This window comes from Sarcophilus harrisii, chromosome 4 (genome assembly GCF_902635505.1).
Source record: "Sarcophilus harrisii chromosome 4, mSarHar1.11, whole genome shotgun sequence".
Classification (NCBI taxonomy): domain Eukaryota; kingdom Metazoa; phylum Chordata; class Mammalia; order Dasyuromorphia; family Dasyuridae; genus Sarcophilus; species Sarcophilus harrisii.
Window position 1 is genome coordinate 251,555,856 of NC_045429.1, and position 23,331 is coordinate 251,579,186.

Consider the following 23,331-nt stretch of genomic DNA (forward strand, 5'->3'; position numbering starts at 1 on the left):
AGTCTTGTACTGTACTACATTAAGAATTTTAGAGAAAGCCATTTTCACAGTTCTGAAAATCCTTTTTTTCCCCTCACAGCAAAATGATCTTCATAACCATCAAAAAAATTCTAGCAAATACCCAAACTTCTTCTAAACCTGAGCAAAGGAGCCTATAATTCAGGAATATGGTGCCTCTTTCCCCTTCATTTCTGCATTTGAACATCTTTTTCTCATGCTGTTAATCTCTTCCAATCATCAAAAGGACAACTGCAAAAGTGAAAGAAATTAAACACTCTAGAGAACATATGCTTACTAGTTTCAGTATTACTACAGCTTTACTGACATGGGCTGCAACAAACTGGTCTCTAATGGATGTTCTTTCTCTCCTGCTTTGCCCCAATTAAGTGACTTAATGTTGGTAAAATTTCATTTTCTTCTATGCCTAACTAATTCTCATTTCAATTTCCACATCCAAGTCCCCAAAGGTTTCACTGATGGAACTTTCTAGGTCTGCATAAAAACATAGCTTTAGTAAAAAAATTATTGAATCTGATCTTGAGGGCCATCTAGTGTTATCTGTGTGTCATAGACACATTCAAAATTCATAAATTGCAACAGAAATAAATTTGCAGCTGGCATTCTTCTCACATAGATGTCATTTGGAGTCATGTTGCTATGTGCACCTGACATCTCTTGGTAAAGAGTTTTTCCTATACTTACTGATATGCTGCAGCCTGGACAATTCTGTGAGTGAATGAATGAATGAAAAAGCATTTATTAAATACTGTATGCAAAGGCATTATGCTATAAGTGCTAAGGACAAAAATAGAACATTGAAACAATCTCTGCTCTAATATAGGCACATGGCATAAGTAGGAAAATTTTTCATCAGGATAGACAGAAAATAGTCCTTATTGCTCAATGGTCCTTATTGCAAATGGGAAGGTATATTGTTCTGGATGGCAAGTAATCCAGTTTGGCTGGAATAAAGAGGGGAAGATAAGGTGGTATGGAAATACATCCTTAATATTCTTTTAATTGATAAAATCATGCCCATTTTTGCTAATAAACCATTTATTTGATACCAAGGATTTTGGTGATGAGATCTTTGTTTTCTGGGACTTCAGAAAAGGTAACTAGGGGTGGAAGCTGAATCACTTACAGATCCAGTTACCCAATCATATCTCCATTGGGGTTACTCCTCTGGACAATGCTGTTTGAAGCAAGGACAACTGCCTGGAATACAATGCTGTTCCTGGGTCTCACAATCTCATGCTGCAGATTACAATCCATGCAAAGTAGGAAGGGAAACAGAATGGCCTTAATCAACAGCTAAACTAATAATAATGATGACAATAGTATTTAGCATTTATATAGCAAATAGTAGGCGCTAATCACTGTGCTAAGGAGCACTTCACAATCATTATCTCACTTGATCCTCACAACTATCATGGGAGGTAGATACTGTTGTTTTTTTTTTTTAATCCCCATTTTACAATTGAAGCCATAGATTAAATGCCTGCCCCAGGGTCACAGAGCCAAGTAAATTATCTGAGTCTGGATTTGAATCCAAATCTTCTTGGCTCTTGGCCCAGTGCTCTATATACTGTGCCACCTATGTCAAATAATAATATAGAGATTTAAAAAAAGAATTCAAGATGAAACCAAGAAAAAAGAACAAACATCACATTTTAATAGATAGGATCCTTAAGATCCTAAGAGCTGGAGTTAGAAGGGACCTCAGATGCTATTTGGTCCAATTTGCTCATTTTGCAGATGGTGTAACTAAGGCCCAGAGAGATCAGACTTACCAAAAACCATAGGTAATAAATGTCACAGGTAGAATGCAGCCCAAGCTCCCTAATTTCTGAGATTTCAATGTCTTCTTTTCCAAGATACAAATATATGTATGTATCTATCTACTATTAATTTAGAATTTTAAAGAACCTCAGAGATCAGGTAATCTAATAACTCCATTATTTTGCATATGAAATAATTGAGACATAAAAAGGTTATAAAACTTGCTACTTGACCAGTCACACAACTGTTAAGTGGTAGAGGAAGGATCAAAGTCAGATCTTGTGACTTTATGTTCAATGCCCCTTTTACCAAATCATATTCACCTTTATTTCTTTTATAATTAAAGAATTAGAATATGCTCAACATTTTTTAAAATGTTCTCTATTTTTATTGATTAAAACTCATATTAGTATATTCGTTAAGTAAAGCATAAGTATAAACATGAGGAAACAAGTGGCAAGAAATAAGGTCACAAAATAACTAGTTCAACTTCTGATGTCTTATTCACTATTCACTTGTCTCCTTTGTGATCCACCATCTGTCTTACTAATAATTCAGTCTCATCTTCTGAAAAAGACTACAAATTCAAAATCCCTTTGTTGATTTACATGTTTGATCTCAACATAAAATTTTTCTAAAGCCATGTTTCTAGAGTCAGTTCTGCTACTAATAAGTAATGGAACTATGGACAAACATTTTGCTGTGTTATACTCAGTATCCTTATCCATTAAATGGAGATAAAGAAACCTGTCCAATCTATCTCCAATCCTGTTTTGTGGGGATCAAATAAGATAATGCACATGAAAGTAGAATGAAAAACACAAATGATATACATACACAAGGCATTATCAGACAACAAAGTAAATAAAGAGATTAGGTTTGCCTTTTAAGTTTTTTCTTAAAACTCCCACGTTAATCTAGTATATATAAAACATATATATGCAAATATTTATTGTTGTTATTCAATTATGTCCAACTCTTTGTGACTCATTGGACCATATTATTCATGGGGTTTTCTTGGCAAAGATACTGGTATGATTTTCCATTTCCTTCTCCAGTGAATTAAGTCAAATACAGGTTAAATGACTTCCCTAGCATCATATAGCTATTATGTATCTGAAGGTGGATTTTAAACTCAGGTCTTCTTGATTCCAGATCCAGCTCTCTACCCATTAAGCAGAAGGTTTACAGTTATTATCTCGAATCCCAGATATGAGATGTAAGCACAGATATTGGAGGCATAATGGATGCTCATAACTGGAGATACATAGACAGATATGTGTATTATGTATATGTGTGGATATGTGTACACATACATATAGGTGTAAGCCAAATCCTATTGTATTTTGTACAGTTGTACAAAAGATAAAACTAGGGTCATAATAGCTAGTATCCTTTTTCTAATCATTTCAATTCAATTCAATCCAACCAAGATTTATTAATCAATCTGTCATTAAGTGTTAGGCACTGTGCTAAGCAGTAAGGATACAAAAAGAAGGTTAAACAATAATCCCTCTTTTTAGGGAGATACCACAAAAATAAATATATTCAAACAATATATATCAGTTAAAATGACCATAGGGAAGGCACTAATATCAAGGGCAACCAAGAAACCTTTCTTATAAAAGATGGAATTTGAAGTAAGCCAGAAGACAAAGATTAAGAGGGGAATATATTTCACTCATAAGGAATATCTAATGAAAATCTCCATAGCCTGGAGATGAGAGTGTCTTATGTAAGAAACAGGAAGAAAACCATAGTCACTGGATCACAAATTATGTCAGGAATACTAAGGTATAAGAAAATTGGAAAGAATAAAAAGTCTGAGTATAGACTGAGACTTAAAAAAAAAAACAAGTAGGGTTTTGTTTTGTCTGTGTATTTTTTGGCTATAGATGTTTGTAACAGGTTTTGTTTTTCTTGCTTGGAGAGAATACAAATCTGAAAATAAATTTTAAAATAGTAATAGCTTTTTATTTTTCAAAATACATGCAAAGATAATTTTTAACACGCTATCTTGCAAAAACTTGCGTTTCAAATTTTTCTCCCTCTCTTCCCCCATGCCTCTCCCCTAGACAGCAAGTAATCCAATATAGATTAAGCATGTGTAATTCTTCTAAACATATTTCTACAATTAAAAAAATTTAAATGAAGAATGGAAATGTAGGAGGGGGAAACTAGACTGTGAAGGACTTTGCACATCAAACAGAGGATTTTATATTTTATCCAAGAAGTAGTCAGGATCCACTGGAATTTACTAAATTAGGGGCATAACATGGTTAGACGTGCATTAGAAAGATTAACTTGACAGCTGAGTGGAAAATAGACTTGAGTGAGGAAAGACTTTAAAAGGCAAGAAAACTGAAAAGCAGTCTATTGCAATTAATCTAGATGTGAGGTGATGTGGGCCCTGTACCAACTTGGTGGCAATGTAGAAAAGAAGGATGAGATATACAAGAGATGTCATGAAAGTAGATTGACAGAACTTTATAACAGAATGGATATGAATTGAGAGAGAGTGAGGAGTGAAGGATGACACTAGATTTTATAAGCCTGGATAACTGGGAGGGTGGTGATGCCTTCAGCAGTAACAAGGCAGTTAGGAATTTTTTTTGGGAAAGATAATGAGTTTAGTTTTGGTTATGTTGCATTTAAAATGTCTATGGGACATCCAATTCAAGATCCCTAATAATCAGTTGGAGATGTAAGTCTGAAGTTTAGGAGATAGTCAGAGCTGACTAAGTAGATCTGAGAATCCTTAGCCTAGAGACTATCCTTAGCCTAGAGATGATCACTGAATCTGTGGGAGATGATGATGTTACCAACTGAAACAGTAGAGAGGAAGAAGAAAAGAGGGCCCAGGACAGAGTCCTTGAGGAGATTTACCTTTAGTGGGTGTGATCTGGACAAAGATCTGGCAAAGGAAGCTGAGGGGCAATCAGAATGGGAAAACTGGGAGGGAATTGTGTCATGAAAACCTGGAGGGAAGAAGCTATCCAAAACTACAGTGAGATCAATAATGATGACTTAAAAAAAAAAAAAAAAAGCCTTTATATTTGGCAACTTCGAAAAGTGCAATTTCCCTTGAATGATGAGATTATAAATCAGAATGTAGCAAGCTAAAAAGAGTGAGAGAAAATGAAGCCAAAATGTCCAGAGCAGATGGTCTTAAGGAGTTTAGCTTCAAAAGAGAAATGTAATGGGAATGGATGGATGGATGGATGAAGTGAGGGTTTATAGGGTTTGGTTTTTTATGGATGGAGACTATATAAGCAGGCAGTAGAGAAGAAGCCAGTGTAAGGAGACTGAAAATAAGTAAGAGGCTGTGACAAGGACAATCTGCTGAAGATGTGATGGAAGGGGGTCACTGTGCACTGTAGAAGTCTTCTTTGGTAAGAAGAACAGTCTCTTCATGTAAGACAGTGTCTAGGGGAGACATACATTTTAGAAACTATGTTATTCCTGATCTTGTAGAACAGTCTAGTAAAGGGATAAGATATAATATATGTATAAAGAGAGAGAGAGACAGAGACAGAAAGAGACATAGATAGAGACAACTACAATAGGTAATAATCACATCATAACTATTTTAGGTATGACAAACTAACCACTAAATGACATTCAAAAAGAAAAGCCATTATTGATAGTGGGGAACAAAGATTCATGGATGTGGCATATAACCTAGTAATAGTTCATATTCTCAAGAATAACTAAGAATAACTTGTTCAAGACAATCCCAATAAACTTTGGATAGAAAATGCCATCTGTATCCAGAAAGAGAACTATGGAGACTGAATGTAAATCAACCCGTGCTATGATCACTTTTTTTTTCTGTTTGTCTTTTCTGTGTGTTTTTTTTTTTCCCTTTTATTGATTTTTCTCTCTCCACATGATTCATAAAAAAGTTAATTTAAAAGTTTAAAAAGTTAATATACATACATAACCAGAAAAAATAAAACAATTAAAAGAGTAATTCTTGTATATATTTATATTTGCATAAATTTTATCTTGATCCAATATGTATGTACAAATTAACACTTACATAGTAAATATGAAAGTAAATATGTATAATGGATAGAAGGCTGGCCTTGAAGTTAGTAAAACTTGAGTTTTAGTCCTGCTTCTGGCATGTAATAGTTGTATGTTCTTGAACAAGGCATTTAACTTCTTGGTGGCTCATGAAACTAAGACAAGAAATTACAGATGTTTTGCCAATCTATATCAGTGGCTGAAGTTTCCACATTGGGAGTTCCAAATAAATCCACACTTAACTAAACAATGTGCAAATACTCTAATGATATATTTGTAAAGTGCTAAGCACCATGCCTGGCACATAATGCTTGTTCCCTTACCTCTTCTCTGCTTAAATGCATTTTATGAAATCATAATCTCAGAAACTACATATCTATATACTTATTTGTCTACCAATCTGCTTTAACTTTTTCTCCCTCCCATTTTCTCTTTTCATCTATATGTATCAAAAAATTTAATGTTTGTCTCTTATTCAGAACACTGCTTATAACTTAGCTCCAATTTCCTACAATCCTACACTTTTCATATAAAATATTATTTGTATACTGACCCTCAAACTTGTAGTCCCAAATATCTGGTGATCCAGATCACCTTTGAGTCAAGGCTAGTGCTTTTCTGTGAATGAAAAAAAAAAGGGAAAGGGGGAAGAAATAGGAAGATAAGGGAGTCTATAATGAGGGTTACTGGTCACTAAACAAAAGAAGCTATGTGTACTTAGCTCTGTACTTTGCACACATGAGACATTAAATGATGTTCATGATAATATGCTGTCAAATAGAAGCAAAAATAAATTAAGAAAAGCAGATGTCATTTATAGCATTATCCATATAACAATCCCAAGATTGTCCAGACAGCTACATATTGTATCTCCCACTTGGCACTGAGAATTTTACTAGTTCATTTGAATCCTCATCTCCCCCAAGGAATTTCGAACAGTTGGCAGACTATTAATGTCATATTCAAAGACTTTAATTGACAGACAAGTAATAGTAAGGCATATACTAAAAGCGAATGTTAAAGGTGGCAGCCTGACATAGTGGATACAGATCAGATCTCAGCATCAAAAAGACCTAAGTTCAAGTCTTGCCTCGGATGACTAATGACCTACATGTAGCCCCTGAACTTAAGCTCTTAGTGCCTCCCATAAAATATTATATGAAAAACTCTACAAAAATACATGTTTCAGAACAGTTGTTGATCTGTATTCACAGAATGCATTTCTTCAACAGCAGCTAGCTCCCTGCAACTGATGAAATTAGAGGTCTGGATGAAAAAAAAAAAGTGAATTTATAAAAAGTCTGACAATTTCAAAGAAGATAAATACTGAATATACTCAGTCTATTATATGATTTTATAAACTTGTGGACATATATGTTATTTTAATCATAGTACTGAAAGGTAAGATGAAAATTCACTTTTAACAGTGTGGGTGGGGTACAAGTTGGGTTTCTGAAGCACATTAAGAACTCTAATTTTCTGGAGCAATCTTGCATTAGCTCTTAATGCTAAAAAGGTAAGTAAACACAAAGAAAAAAACAGGTTTTGTGAAATCACAAAGGCCAGCACTAAGCCTCCAGCTAACTAAACAATGTGAGATTACTCAGATGCACAGGTATGTCTTTTTTATACAGAATAGTTTATGAGTCTCTGACGACAGTTTCAATACTTTAAGCTCTCACATCATTTTCCACTTCAACTTCTCCAAACCAAAAATGGCAGTAGACAGACTTGACCATCCACTTTATTCATCAGACTTGGCTGGATGACTTTTGTTTCTCTCCAAAACTTAAATCCAGCCTCAAAGGATGAAATCTATCCAAAACAAAGTGGCTCTGACTCTGAAGGCAATTCCAAAAGAGGAATTCTAAAGTTGTTTGCAATGATGGCAGCACTACTAGAATGTGCATGTGTTTCTAGGTAAACTCCTTTGAAGGGACAACATTTGGATATTTATGTTCAGATGTATGTTTGATGACTTTTTAAAAAGTTCTAACAGCACATATTGATGTAGTTGGTAAATGTGTTAGCTTAATTTTTTATCCTCCTTTAAAACACTCATTTGCTATAAGGGATGACTGGTTGAGGGAAGGAAGGGGAATATACTGGGAAATGAATGTGATCTAACATTAAAATATTAACTTAAAAAAAAAGTTCTGTAGTTTTATGGTCTAAACTGACAAACATATCAGAGTATCATAGTATCACATTTAAACAAAATATGTTAAAAGATAAAAATTGAGATGTTTTTCATCAAAGTTTATAATATATAAGTGTGTGTGTGTGTGTGTGTGTGTGTGTATGTGTGTATGTAGTTCAACTACAACAAAAGCTAGTAGATTTAGAGCTAGAAGGGGTCTTGGGGGCCTTCTAGCCCTGTCTCTTCATTATACAGATGAGAAAATGGAGTCTCAGAGAGATTAGGTAATTTGCTTCAACTCATACAGATGACAATTAGCAGTTCCTTTGATTCCAAATGCAGTGATTTTTCCACTATGCCAACCTCCTCTGATACTTAAAATATAACCTAAGTTCTCTTGGAATCTTGCTTAATGGAAAAAAATGATGTAAATTGAGGCAACCAGATGAGGGTCAGAGGAAATGGAATGGCCCTTACATATCTGAAGGAGTTGAATTAGATCTCTCTGGCAGAGCTGGGACAAGCAAATAGGTTTTAAGAGTCAAGGAAGCAAGCTCTGTCATTACACCAACGAGCTTAAAGTAGTCATGTAGCAGGAGAGGCCACAGACCAAATCCTGTCCTTGGTTCATGCTTTTTGTTGATTTCATGTGCATTAATTCGACTACTACTATCCTCCTTTCATTATTTTTAGTGTTCTGCAGACTTCTAAATAGCTGACTAAAATGAATGAGTTAATTAAATAAAAGCAGTATGATGTAAAATTAATTTCTGTAGGTTCACTTAAAGTGTCTGCTGGACAACTCTTAGATGCTCATTTTTCCAGTATTACCTAATTCAAGGAAGTGGATGGATTAGAGGGTTCCACAGAACAGAGAATGTAATAAAGTAAAATGAAAGTCAGAGAGAGGGGAGACATACCTTAGTACAAGAAAGGGGAATTTGGGAGGCAACCAGCCTGAACAACAGAGAAATAAGAATTATGCAAAAATTTCTGCTTTCAGTTTCAATGCCAGGGTTGCTATAAATAATCCTATAGGGAAGAAACCACACTGTAACTACACCTCAAACTTTTGTTTTTTACCTAATGATCTTTGAAGTTGCCAAAATTGGTCTCAGGAACAGAAAATGAAATTTACTTCCCTCCTCTTAGCAATGAAATAAATGACATTTTACAAGCATAAATTATCATTTTATCTGTTGTTTTTGCTTAAATATTAGTTTGGGATTGTGTAATGTTACAAAAGAGAGTCCAAGGGCAGGGGCAGTACCCCAAAATCACTGTGACATAAAAACAAAAGTTATAATACAAACCAAAAAACCTTCACGAATTCAACAGGTTCTTAAAGAAGCACAGCCCCAGATGAAGGGCATTGGCAGTGGTTCACTCCTGCCATTGTTCTGGACACTTTCAGGCCCTCCCAGGCAGCTCAGAGCCACTCAGTTCAGTTCCTTCCTTGCCTCCAGCCCAGACTATGCTCTTATAGCAGTTGTGACTAAAATAGGAATTAGAGCCAGAAGGAGAATGGCCAGTTCCAGACATCCCCTGCCATGACATATGCCTCCTGCCCTCCCTGCACAAGCTACAAATAGTAGAACTTGGCAGGGGGAATCTCGTGAAGACAGAAAAGTGGATGGCGCACGCTTGCCTACCATTTAAAAGTTTTCTCTTCAAAGCAAATCCTTAGTGGTGTGTGTGGCCATTTGGCCCAGGGTTTCAAACCTTCTATCACTCCTCCTCACTTTGTTCTGTGTAAACAATTCAAGAATCTGCTGTGTAGGGAACTGATATTTTTCTAGGAAAAATATAGGGCAGTGGTTTACTGACCTAGTAATCCAAAAGACTCAATTGTAGGCAGATGACCTGAGTTTAAATACTGCCTCAGTTACTAGTGGTAAGAGCTACTAGCTATATTATCATGCTAAACATGTTAACATAGCTTCTAGCTTTGTTACTCTAAGTAAGCCATATCCTCTTGGCCCCTCAGCTTTATCATCTATAAAATGGACACTACCTACCTCACAAGGTTGTTGTGAAAATCAAAATGGATAATATACAGAGTGATTACAAATTTTAAAGCAGTAAATATTTAAAGTTTAAACATACATATGTATGCATGTGTATATATGTGTAAATTATATTTTTTATGTTTTATGTTTTTTACACACACACAACACACATACATGTAAAAAAAAATTTTTTTTTTTTTGCAAGCTAGGTGGTACAGGGGATAGGACACTAGGCCTGGAGTCAAGAAGACCTGAGTTCAGTCTAGAATCAGATACTTACCAACTGTGTGACCTTGAATAAGTCATGCAACTTTTTTTGCCTCAGTTTCTCTGTAAAATTGCAACTACATCCCAGGGTTATTATAGTGTTCAATCAAGATAATAATTATAAAGAAAGCCCTTAGCATAGTTCCTTGGCACATAATAAGTGCTATGTAAATATTAGCCATTATATTCCCATATATCAAATGAAACAATTCAACAGCAATGGATAAGTGTTCAAAAGCTAAATGCATAACCATCTCAATGAAAATATTAGCATCGGGCATGGAATACAGAAAGTGGTTAATAAATGCTGAATTAAAGAAAATATGAATGTATGACTTAGGCCATAATGACAATGGGGAATTTGAAATGCATTGTCCCATTTGGTAGTGCTCAGGCCTTACTAAGATTCCTTTCATCCCCATTACTAACATTTTTGGGTACTCCATAACCATTTTTGCAAAATTCCTGACCATAGGTTATAAAATTATAATGCATGTTATAATTAACTCTAAGAAAAATTTCTCCTCAAATTAAAACATGGCGACTAGAATTAAAGTAGAAATTCACGGTTAGAAGATGCTATTCTTGAAAACTGGAACAGAAAAGAACAAACTTTACTGAAAAAAAAAAAAAACATTTAAAGAGATATTCTAAAAAGAAAGGTTGTCATCACAATGAAAGCCTATTAATAAAAAACAAACCAAAATAAAACTTTTCAGCATGCTACAATTATGATTTAAAATATTATAAACTTTAAACCAGTGTTTATAATATATGCTACAGTTCATATAATGTCTGACATAATATTGCTTTCATGTTACGTAAGAATTTTTTACATGAAAGAACATAAAAAAACAGATGGTAAAACAGATTGAATATAAAACACTTGAGAACATTTTACATTTATGAGTATAAACTACAGTACTATAGTATTGTTAAATTACTGCAGAGTTTATATAAGATTTAATATGATACATATAGGTGCTGGAAATAGCCTTAAAAACCATTTCCCTCATTTTCCTGGATGATTCCAAAGAAATTAAGTGGCTTGCACAAAGTTACACTGGAAATAAGTGGCTAAATCACAATTCAAACTGAGATCTTATGCATCTAAACCCCCACACATACCTTTGTCACTACACTATACTGCCTCCCATTTCAATACTTTATTCAACAGGAATATGATTTCATTGAGCTCTTTCATATCAAATATTTGCCAATTCCTGTTCTAACATTGTCACCAGCCTAGTCTAGGCTTTTTATCACCCCCTGTCTGCATTATTGCAGGTGTCTGCTAGTTGGTCTCCCTACCCCAAGTCTTTCCTCCTTTCTTCTTTCACTCTGCTGTGAAATCAATCTTCATAAAGTACAAGTCTGACCATGCCATTCCCCAATTAAATCAACTTCAGTGGCTCCCTCTTACTTCCAGGATCAAATACAAAATCCTGTCTTTTAAAGCCCTTTATAGCCTAGATTCTCCTTACCTTTTCAGTCTTCTTACACATTATTCTCCTTCACATATTCCATGAGTAATACTGGTCTCGTTGTTTGCCTATTTCACATTCTATCTCCCACCTCTGAGCACTTTCATTGGATGTCACAACAATTCTGGAATGTTCTGCTTCCTTATTTTCCTCTTTCAGGTTTTAGTTTCAGCAAGTTTCCCTTATCTTAGGGACTTAGGGCCTTCCCTCTGAACTTACCTCCTATTTCTTTTGCATATATCTCATCTGTGTAGTTGTTTGCATGGTATCTCCTCTATTATACTGTGAGCTCATTGAAAAATGAGGCTCTTATTTTGTATTTATGTGTATGTTCAGTACTTAGCACAAAGTATCCATGACACAGAAAAAGTTGAGAAGCTCTGACCTAGAAGGAACATCTCCAGGACACTGGCTGCATTCTGCATGGGCAAGAATCACAGGATGAGATGGCATAAAGAGGCTGCCAAATGTACCAGTGGAGAGAATACCCCTATACACCCCTATGGTCCTATTTTAAAAATTAGTGTTTTTAAATGCAAAATAATACAAAGTATTACAAAGGAAGCCAATTAAAATAGATGTAATTTTCCTCATTTTTTCCCATGGACCCCCTGAAATCTAGCCATTGACTACTGAGTTAAGAACTTGTAACCCATCTTTTTGGATAGAAAACAGAGGCACAATCAATTAATGAATATGTATATTAAATGCCCACTATACTATATGCCAAGTACTGCCCTAGACAATGGGGAAAGTTCTTGTTCTCAAGGAGCTTATACTTCATTGAGGTACAGAATATATACATAGACATACATGTCTATGTATGCAAATTATATTTAATTTGTAACACTACTGTGGTAGAGATGTGTGCAGATACATTGATAAGACAGATACGGTAAAACACCATCCCTACATTGGTCGGCAGAGCTGATCTTGTTGTTTCTCCTTTGGCCTCCAAGAAGAGGATGACATCAGGGAGGTGATCCCAGAACATGCATGTGATTTGGATTTAAGTGACTGTGACCTGTACAAAGTTACCAGTCTTATTTTCTTCTCCCTGAGCCATCTGGATCCAATAGCAAAATATAGATCAGGAAGACTGGAGTTGGCCTTTTTAAGCTAAGTAAGGTATGAAGAAATACAAATATTATCATTCCCATTTTACAGATGAGCAAAGCTCAGAGAAATGAAGTGAACTGCTCATGATCAGAGGTAGGACTGAACCCAATTTCCTGATTCTAGAGCAAATTTTACTTTCATACTATTCTATTTCTTGTTTAATCTAACTTGATTATTTCAAATTGAATTAAATTTACTTTTAAAAATCATTTTAATTTAAAGTTTATAACAACAAAACGTCAATTTGCTTTTATATTTTATTCCACAGATCTGAAGCCCTTCCGACTTTATTCTCCAGTGATTTTTCAAATAGAAAACTAAAATTTGCAATATTTTTGAATTAATGGAAAATTCCTTGAATCAACTGATTAAGCACAATACTAATCAGCAGACTTTCACAACTCAAGCCAAGGACTAAATCAAGCATGATTTATAAGCTAATCATATCACGGTTTACATTTATCAAACATTTGAATACAATGAATAATTAGTACTAATGACTCTCTTTTCTAAAAAAGAACAAGATTTTTAAAATTGTAAAAAATGTTGGTTCCTGTTCTCCTAATTAGAAAATAATGTAATCAAACAGCACATAGCTAATTTCTTTGAGTAAGCCTTTTTCTTCTGGAAAGAATTAAAACAGCTTACTTTTTGAAGATATAAAAATTTTCAGACTTTAGATGAGAATTTACATATATTTGTATATGTAATATAGTATGTTCTAGAACAATTAATTGACATTTTAAAATAAGCAAGTTCTTTTACTGGCAAGTTCAAGAGGAAGAGGAAATTTGATATAAAGAGTTCTACATGAGTTAGAACTTTTTCAGGGGAGGACCTGTGACTTCAATGGTGGAACAAAGTCCTTTTACCAATGCAGACAAGCACATGCTCTGTATTCCATTGAGGGATTGTGACATGCCTAGGGTCACAGTCAATATTAATCAATCAGCAATTATTTATCAATCACCTATTAGGCACTAAATGATAAGGATACAAAGACAAAAGTGAAATAATCCCTGCCCTGGATATTATACATAGACAAATACGGTCTATGTTTATATAGTAGAAATATGTCTATAAAGATACGTTTATAAAATATGTGCATATGTACATAGATGTGTGTTACATATACACACACATATATAAATATATATAAATATATATATATATATATATATATATATATACACACACACACAGATATACATACTGGTCTTTCTGACTCAAGTCTCTCTCTACTCAAACTATCCACAAGTAGCAAAGCAAATTCCTTAAATTGTAGGTCTTGTTATGCCTCAGTTCTCTTTAACTGTTCTGACTCGGTTTCCCTGACCTAGTTTCCTTTGTCTCAGTTTCCTCAGCTGTTCTGTTAAATCCCCTTAGTCTAAAAACCCACTCTGGTCTATTAAGACTGGGAACCGTTTACTCTAAGGTTATAAATTGATAGCAAGGTAAACAAGAGAGCAGAACTCCTGACCCTTCCCTGTCCTCAAGAATTTACAATATCCCTCTAAAATATTCCAAGATACCTCACTGACATCTTTATCTCTGGGTATTCAGACATCCTGTCTCTGAGCTTTTAGGATTTATGGTCTCCCCCCATCTTGACAGAAGCCTTCTTGCTTTCTTGGTTCTTTGTTTCTAGGGTTATTTAAGGAATTGGGCAGCTCCTATTGATTGCTGGATTCTTTGAGATGACAGTCTCCCCAACCCTGGGACCAACATGGATTCTTAGGTCCCAGTATATCTTTATCTGACTGGATAATTTGAGACAAGAATCCTGTCCAGTCAATTATACTTTCCAATTAATAAAATATTGAGAACTCTCTAATCTCTCTCCTGCCTCAGTTTCTCCGGCATTACAGTCTGACCCAAGTTTATTCAATAAACTTTAGTAGCTCCCTATTACCTCTAGGATCAAATACAAACCCCTCTGTTTACTATTTAAAGCCTCTCCCAGTTACCCATGCATATATCTTGTAAATAAAAGGCTATTAAATAAATAAATAAATAAATAAATAAATAAAGCATCTCCCAATCTGACCCCACTCTACCTTTCCATTTTCTCTATACATTACAGCCCTTCATAAACACTGCTGGTTCATGAATACCCAGAATGCATTCCACTTGCCCGTCTATTTCTTTTTCCTCCAAGGCTCAGTTCAAACACTACCTTCTACATGAAGTCATTCCTGGATTGTAAATCACTTTATTTCTATGGGACTTAGTGTTCTTTTCCTACCTAATTCACAGGGTTGTTGGGAGGGGAATTCTTTAAACTTTAAAGCACAATGAGTTACTATTGCATAACCTAATGGTGGTGGTGGTAGTATTCTGATTACACATATTACATTATCATTAGTCATGAAACATGTCTCCTGAAAGTTCCCTAACCACAATTAGATCCACAGTACAAGAGACATTGGAAGAGACTTCTGAGATCATCCAATCCATGTGAGTATCCAAGGGGAAATCAATTTTTGAAATTCTGTCATACAATCTTAACTATTAGCATTTTGAGTAGCCGGGTAAGATTTTTTTTTTTTTTTAAGTGAGGAAACTAGTTGCTAATTAAGATAATTCTAACAAAAACAGTTCAAATATGAGGTTGTGAATATTTAATTAGGGCTTATACCTTATAATAAAGAGCAAAACCTTTAATATAATCTATGAAACTTCCAGAGATTGCAATAGCATATACAAGTTAGTACAGGATAAGATTATACATAAAACCTCATGAATATAAGTAGGGCTTCATTATGTAGGCAGCACCCACCATGTTTTAAGAGTTAATTAAAACAATACTATTTATTTTTAAAAGTCTAAGTTTGGAGACAATGACTCAGCATGTACAAACGGACACAGAAAGGATGGGTTTTCAGTAACGCTATTAAAAATACTCTTACCACCTTTTTTTTTTTAAACATCTTTTGTTTCTCAATTGAGAATAAAGGGCTCTTAAAACTGGGTAAAGGATCTTAAAACCCTTAAAAAGGGTAGCCCCAACTTTTTGCCAACCAGGGCTATTTGATAAATGAGGATACATATAATCAGAATATTGGTACTAAAGCAAATGGTTGTATGTATGTGTGCCCCAGGGGGTAAAGTGTTTTGAGACTCTAGGACACGGCAAGGTCACTCACTGAGAGAAAAAGCTGCCTGAAGGCGATGGGAGCAAGGTGAGGCCAGAACTGGAATCATACTTGGAATAACCACTGGGAAGCAGAGCTTTCTGGAAACTTCCTACTTATTATTCTTGTTAACTAGATGCTAAGGTTTATACCTTTGAAGGGCTCTTACCACTGACAGCACCTTCAAAATTTGAATACCAAGAAGCAGTAATCTCACTCTAGTTAAAAGGAGGCCAAGTTGGAGAACCTCTGGGTTTATTTTTTTTTTAAATCTTCTTTAGTCAATGATCAGAATCAGACTTGCCAGTTTTTTGAACCCCTAATAGAAAGCTGGTAACAAATTCTACATTTATTTTGTTAATCCTCTAATCTTTTAATTTTCAATTCCTCATGTGTTTCATCCTGGGTAAAAATGGAAGAAAAGTAAAGACACAGAAATAGCAGTTTCTGTCATTCTCCTTTTTTGCTTTTGTCATTAAAATTGTGAATAGAGATTTGGTTCCTCTCACTTTCTGGCTCACTGCTGCTTAGGCTAACAATACCATAAAGCTCCATTTCTAGGAGAATACATTCATTAATCCTATACATCTTTTTATAAATGAAAGATTTATTTTCCCTTGTTCCATCGTACGCAGCTAGATGGAACAATAGACAGTGTTGGACTTTGGAGTAAGGAAGGGAATAAGCATTTATGTAGCACCTATTGCATGCCAGGCACTGTGCTAAACACCCTTGCAAAGTAGTAGATACTGTTTTATCATCCATGTTTTACAGTTGAAGCAAACAAATTTGCCTAGGGTCACAGAAGTGAGTAGTGTCAGGCCACATTTGAATTCAGGTCTTCCTAATTCAAAGTCCAGCATTTCTAACCACTGTGCTATCTAGCTTCAAGAAGGAAGACTAGGTTTAAAATCCAGCCTCAGATGCCAGCTATGCGACCCTGGACAATTCAGTCTCCCTCAGCCTCAGTTTCTCCATCTGTAAAAGGGATAATAAATAATAGTAACTACTTTACAAAATAATTGGGAGAATCAAATGATTCAATCAAATGTATGCAGAGTGCTTTGCAAATCTTGAAAACTGCCAAGCAAATGTTAGTTATTGTTGCTTTGAAAATAGCTTACTATTACTTAGTACTTTAATTTGCACAACGCTTTATACTTTCCTTGGTTAAGTTTAACTAATTGCTCATTATTAAAGTTTATGCCACAAAAGCTTTAAAAAAATCATTAGGGATATTAGGATAAATATACATTACTACTCTTATAGAAAACATTTTTGATGTTATTATTAACTAACACTTTAGAATTTTTATGCAAATCTATTCCTGTGTTTGACAAAACTTTTTTATAGTCATTAGAAAAGTAGATTCACATACACAAACACCAAATTCCTGTGAATAAACTTTAGATAAAATCAAATCAGAATGGCAGATTGTTTAAAAGGCCCTACTAGTACAATGTGGTGCTATATAAATATGAAAATAAATATTGATTTTATTCTGCAAAGCCTTCCATGTGCCAGTTTCCTTTCAACCTCATTGTTACTAGTCTCTGTAGAGCTATTCCACATTTAAAAAAAAATAATCTTTTGTTTTGAGTGAACAAACATTTTGCAGTTTTCTGCAGTTAAGATAACCAATCTATGGGGTATTCCACAAGTTTTAGTGCAATTCTAACTTACTGAAAATTAAATTGCACTAAAACTTTTGGGACACCTTATTTCAGTGACTTTGCAAACTCCACTAAAGAAGAAACAGCAGCAGCCCAAGTTAATATAAACGATATTAAAAGAACATTTCAGAATCAGCTGTTGAAGCCTATAATCAGTCAGATGATGTCACAGTAGATTGTGCCATCTGTTTTTTTTTAAATACCACATTCAAATGGCCAAAAGGATCATGGGAATGGGAGTGTAAAAGTAGCCAAACCACCCAAAAGAATGCTCAAACAATGAAATTACTCAACACAAGACTGACTTTGGAGTATGGAAAATGTGAGTTTAAATTCAGGCAAAAGTCATTTAACTTTTCAGCATTCTTCTAGCAACTCTTTGACACTATGATATGGATAAGTTGTATATCTGATGCATGGGGAGAGTATTTCCACACCAAAAAATTCCACTAAGAATAACTTAGGTTTCTGTTCCTGACCAATCTTGTGAGTTCAAGAATGTGGAAAACTAGTCTTAAGTGAGTTGCCTAAGGCATTGAGGTTGGGGATTTTTGCCATTAAGTACTGTATATCAGCAGTGTAGCACAGGCATTGTGCTAAGCCCTGAAGATACACAGAATGGCAAAAAGGAGAAAAAAAGGCACATATTTTATAAACTATCTTTATAGACATATTTCTACTATATAAACATAGAACATATTTGTCTATGTATAATATCCAGGGCAGGGACTATTTCACTTTTGTCTTTGTATCTTTATCATTTAGTGCCTAATAGGTGATTGATAAACAATTGCTGATTGATTAATATTGACTGTGATCCTGCCCTCAAGGAACACACGCTCTAATGAAACGTATACAAAAACTGTACGTATAAAATATGCTTCAGTTCGACTGTGTCAGAATTTGAACCCAAGTCTTCCAGCCTCTAAAAGCCAGTCTTTTACTCACTTCGCCGCCCCCCTCTCTCCCCAGCCTCATTATACATCTGGAACCTTAAAAAGGTGGATTGGTGAATCCACCCAAAGGGGAAAAAAAAGCCAGAGGTCTCCCTTCTCTCACTCCCACCTCCGTCTCTTTTCTTTAAAATCTGCCCTCCTCCTCTAAATGTGCAAGTGCTCTGGCCCGTCCGCCTAACACCTCATTCCCCCAGTCCCACAACGTCCCCTCCGCCGCCCCTGCCGTTTGCCCAAGCTCGCAGCCCTGCGATGGGCCAGGAGGACCAGGTTCCAGCCCCGGCCCCGGGAGGGTTCCCGGGTTACGGGGCGGCCGGCGGGGAGCACGTGCACGGGACGAGACCTGCCGGGACCCGGGGCGTGCCTCCCTCCCTCCCTCCCTGCCCGACTCACCTGAGCTCCAGCTGGTCCAAGCTCTCCAGCAGGCGGCTGGAGCGATCGGCCATGGAGGAAGAGCGACAGAACCGGCCCTCGTTGGCTTTCGCGTTGATCCTCGCCTGGGCCATGGGGCAGCTCGGCAGCTGTGGCTGCAGGGACAGCGGCAGGAGGAAGGAGGAGGAAGGGATTACGCGACCGGGCGGCGGCGGCGGCGGCAGTACCACCTCCCTCTTTTTCTCCCTCCCTTTTCCCCTCCCTTTTCCCCTCCCTCATCCCCCCGGGCCACCGCGCGCTAGTGGCAGCTCCGGACACCTCCTCCCTCTGACGCCTACAATGAGAGGCCGCGGGCCGGCAGGCAGGACCCGCTGACAACATGGCCAAAGAAGGACACAGCCGCCTGTCTGCCCCGCGGCCCCCGCCCCCTCACAGTCCCAGAGGGGATAGCCCCCTACTCCCGCCGGCATTCACCTCCATCCCCCCGGCCCCGACAGCGGAGGTGACCGCGGGCTGAGCTTCCTTCCAAGCCGTCCGGGCAGTTCTGAGCGGGGGAGGAAGGAGCTTGCCTTGTCCCCGGGAAGGGCATGGGGGGGAGGCCCAGGGGCCAGCCAGCCCTCTTTAGCCAAGGAGGTGGGAGGACGCGACAGCTGCCAAACTGGGATTGTCTCATTCCAGTGGGGATCGCAGTTGGGTTAAGGGGGGGGGGGGGGGGGGGGGGGGGGGGAAAGAACAGCTGCCTTATTCTCCTAGGAGCCACCCGATAGAAGTAAAGAGAAGTCAATGGAAATCACCTTCAGTGCAGTCTGAGATTAAAGGGGAAAATTAACAGGGTTGGTTGAAAGACCAAATATTTAAATAAGCAAGCCACGCAAATACACACGAACACACACACACACACACACACACGTATATATATATATATATATATATATATATATATATATATATATATATATATATGAATTTAAGCTTCTCACAGAAGTCCCTGTGCTTCATTTGTCTTCATGAAACTTAACTTCCCAAAGGGAAGTTATCTAAACCCGATCGGAAGCTTAAAGAGTTAAGTAATTGTTTAGGATCCTCAAATGATCCTAAATCATAAGGAAAATATTTTATCTTCGGTTATTTAGCTTGTGTGGGGGTGGGGAAAAGATGTGACGCGATAGGAGAGAAAAAGCCTAAAGAACATTGCCAAAATTTTGTATATTTTCGTTTGTTGCTCTCTCCACTCTCTCTATCCTTCCCTGTCCCCGATCCCCACCCCAGTGCTTAGAACCTCCACCTTCTCACCTGTGATTCCTGGCTTCCTTAAAAACTCAGCTCAAATCTTGCCTCCTGCAAGAGGCCTTTCTTAGTCTCCACTATCTACAATGAAAAAAATTATATGTTGTCACCCGCGGGACTGTGAATTCCTTAAGAGAACGAGCCTGTTTGTGGCTTTGTGTACCCGGCGTTTAGGACTGTGAGTAGAAAATGTTCAGACATTTTTGACTTCCTAACCCCTTTTTGAGGTTTCTTCGCAAAGATACTGTAGTAGTTTGGCATTTCCTTCTCTAGCTCATTTCACAAAGAAGAAACTGAGGCAAAAATGGTTAAATGACTTGCCCAGGGTCACACAGTTAGTAAATGTCTGAGGTCAAATTTGAACTCAATAAAAGGAGCCTTCCTGATTTTAGAACTGGTCAAGTTCTCCACTAAGCTTCCTAGCTACTTTGATCAGAATGTAGAAAACCCTTAATATTACAGACTTGCTTGAAACTTACTGTCAGTGGAAATTATTCTGTTCTCTAATTTCCAGGTGAACAATAGTGTCAAAATATCGGAAATGACTGGGTCACTGAGAGGTATGGGATTGAAAAGAGGAAGACATATAAACCACCCTCCCAGCCCCACTAAGGTTACCTTTCTTTGTCAAGGGACAGGAACCAGCCTCTAAAATGTGAATTGGTCGGAAAGGAACAAAGCAGGCTAGAGACTAGAGAATCAAAAATCAAACTGAAATTTAAGTTCAAAGTGAAAGAAATGACTAACAAGCAAGGAGAGGTGTAAGAGCCCCATCCCTAGTAGGGGGAAACCCAGGGAAGTATGGGCAGCTCTCAGTATTTATATTGATAGCTATGCAGTGAGCTGTATCCCTGCCAATAAGAGGTAACAGCAACAATGTGACAAGTTAGATTCATAGTAGGGTTTCATGACAAAATACAATTCTGGGATTTTGCTACTTCTGAGATCATCTAGAGAGGGAATGCAAAGGATTATTATTATTCCAAGTTTAGAACACAGCCTGCTTGCTGAGCCTTTCCTCTGGAAAATGGTTTTTTCTAATATCTTGACACCTTATTCTATGGTTTTGTAAATCAGATTATCAAGAAACTATTTCAGTTCCATTCATTCTCACTGAAGTAATTTTAATTAATTCTTTCTAATAATATGAATGAGTGCAATAGCTGACACAGTTTAATGGAGATGCTTTGTGACTTGTCATGAATGTCCAATGTTATATCAATGAGATTCAAGAAACCTATATAATAGCCATAGAAATTCCTCTTTTTTAAAGAAACTAAAGCCTCACACATTGTCTCCTCACTTTTTTCATTAAGTAATCTATTATGAATTTGACCTTAAATATCAACAGAATCAATTCAAATATAGTTTTATGGCTATGCTAAAAAAAAATGCCTTTTTACAAACAAGATATCCATACCAGTTTCTCCCTGTGTGCCCTTCTAATTTTGCTAATCCCTTTCTGCCTTTTGGAGGCAGCTAATAGCACAAGGAAGTAAGAATACTGACTGGCCTGAAATCAAAACAGATCTGAAGGGAAATCCAGTTTCAGATAATTACTAACTATGTAACTATATAACCCTGGGCAAGTCACTTAATTACTGTTTGCCCCGGTTTTCTCAACTGTAAAATGGGAATTATAATAATACCTGCCCTTGGAACAGTGTTTTGAAGATCAAATGAAATGGGATAATATTTGTAAAAGTGCTTAGCAAAATGCCTGATACTATAGGTATCATACAAATGTCTATTTCTTTTCCTCCTTAGTCCCATCCCTTCCTAATCCCCTAAATTTTTATACATTTAATATATTGTTCTTAAGTTCCACATTATTTCATCTTTCCATATTTGTTTTCTTCACATTTATTTTAATTGCATCATATTATATTGAATTGATATATCATTTTATTAATTTCCCCTTTGACATTTAGGTTTTTACCAGTTTTCATAATTATAAATAATGCTGCAATAAAATCTTTTTGCTCATAGCTCTTTTCTTTTTGATAATATTCTATTTTCCCATATTTTATTAGATAAAATATGATTTTTAAAAATAACTCCCAAAGAATACTATTACTTTTAAAGAGATTGTTGCATGAGCAATTTGAAATTTTACCAGTAATGTATGAATATATTTCTCTACACAATTGAGCCAGGATTGTATTATTTGTTACCTCACAATTGTTTGAGTGGAGTTTTTTGGTTTTTTTTTTTTAAATTAGTGAGGCTAAGCATTAAATGATTATTTGCCATTTTCATTTTCTCTTATAAATTATCCATTCTAATATGGTTGATTCACTGATTATTAGATATTGGTCTTTAATATAAAATTTAGATATTGTTTTAAATCTGTTACAGACATTGATCATGATTATGTTCCCCAATCTATTTTTGCTTATTTCTGCAATTTGATAGACATTTTATTGATGCCTTTTGTCATATCAGCCATTATTCATGTTCCTTCCATGCTGAACTTTCCCCTTGGGTAAAAGAAAAATAATCAAAACCTCTGATAAAGACCTCTTTCTGATATGTATATACTGTTATTTTCTAGTGGCCCCCTATTTTTCTGCAGTGGGTATGTATTTCATTATATCTTCTCTGGGATCTTCAATGGCTCTTCTACTGCTCAAAGTTCACGTTCCTCTTAATAATTTGCTGATTAACATTTTTATAGTTGTTTTCTCTTGGTTCTGCATATTTTATTGTTTCAGTTCTTACAAATTTTCCCATTGTTTGACTTCCTCTGTCATCCTTTCTTACTATACAATCATTTTTCATTATGCTTAGATGACTTAAGAGTTATTTTACTTACCAATTAACACATTTTATTTCTAGTTTCTGCTGCCACAAAGAACTTTGTGATGAATATTTTGTTATGTATTGAAATTTCATTTCTGTTCTTGAATTCTATGAGGGTACATTACCAAAAGTGTGATTGCTGGGTCAGAACATGGAAAGTTTTTTTCTTTTAACTCTTTATTGATACATTTCTTACATTAACTTCATCTTCTAATATCCTTCTCTTTTATTTCATCCAGAGAAGCCTCCCTTTTATTTTATTTGCTGAGGCAATTGGGGT

At 36.1% G+C, this 23,331-nt stretch overlaps 1 protein-coding gene across 2 annotated transcripts in view; it reads right to left on the reverse strand.

The window, feature by feature from the left end:
- BAG2 (BAG cochaperone 2) overlaps positions 1-19,513 on the reverse strand; it is a 35,743-nt gene extending 16,230 nt beyond the window's left edge. Inside the window, exons 1-2 of one of the 2 annotated variants that reach the window (XM_031964693.1) lie at positions 19,437-19,513; positions 18,984-19,117 (exon numbers count right to left, since the gene is read on the reverse strand). In XM_031964693.1, the coding sequence (XP_031820553.1) occupies positions 18,984-19,117; positions 19,437-19,442 (140 nt within the window). In that variant the 5' untranslated portion in view covers positions 19,443-19,513. Of the gene's footprint in view, positions 1-18,983; positions 19,118-19,436 lie in introns of those variants that run through there. The other variant, XM_031964694.1, reaches the window with a different exon arrangement.
- Between the last annotated feature and the right edge of the window lie 3,818 nt (positions 19,514-23,331).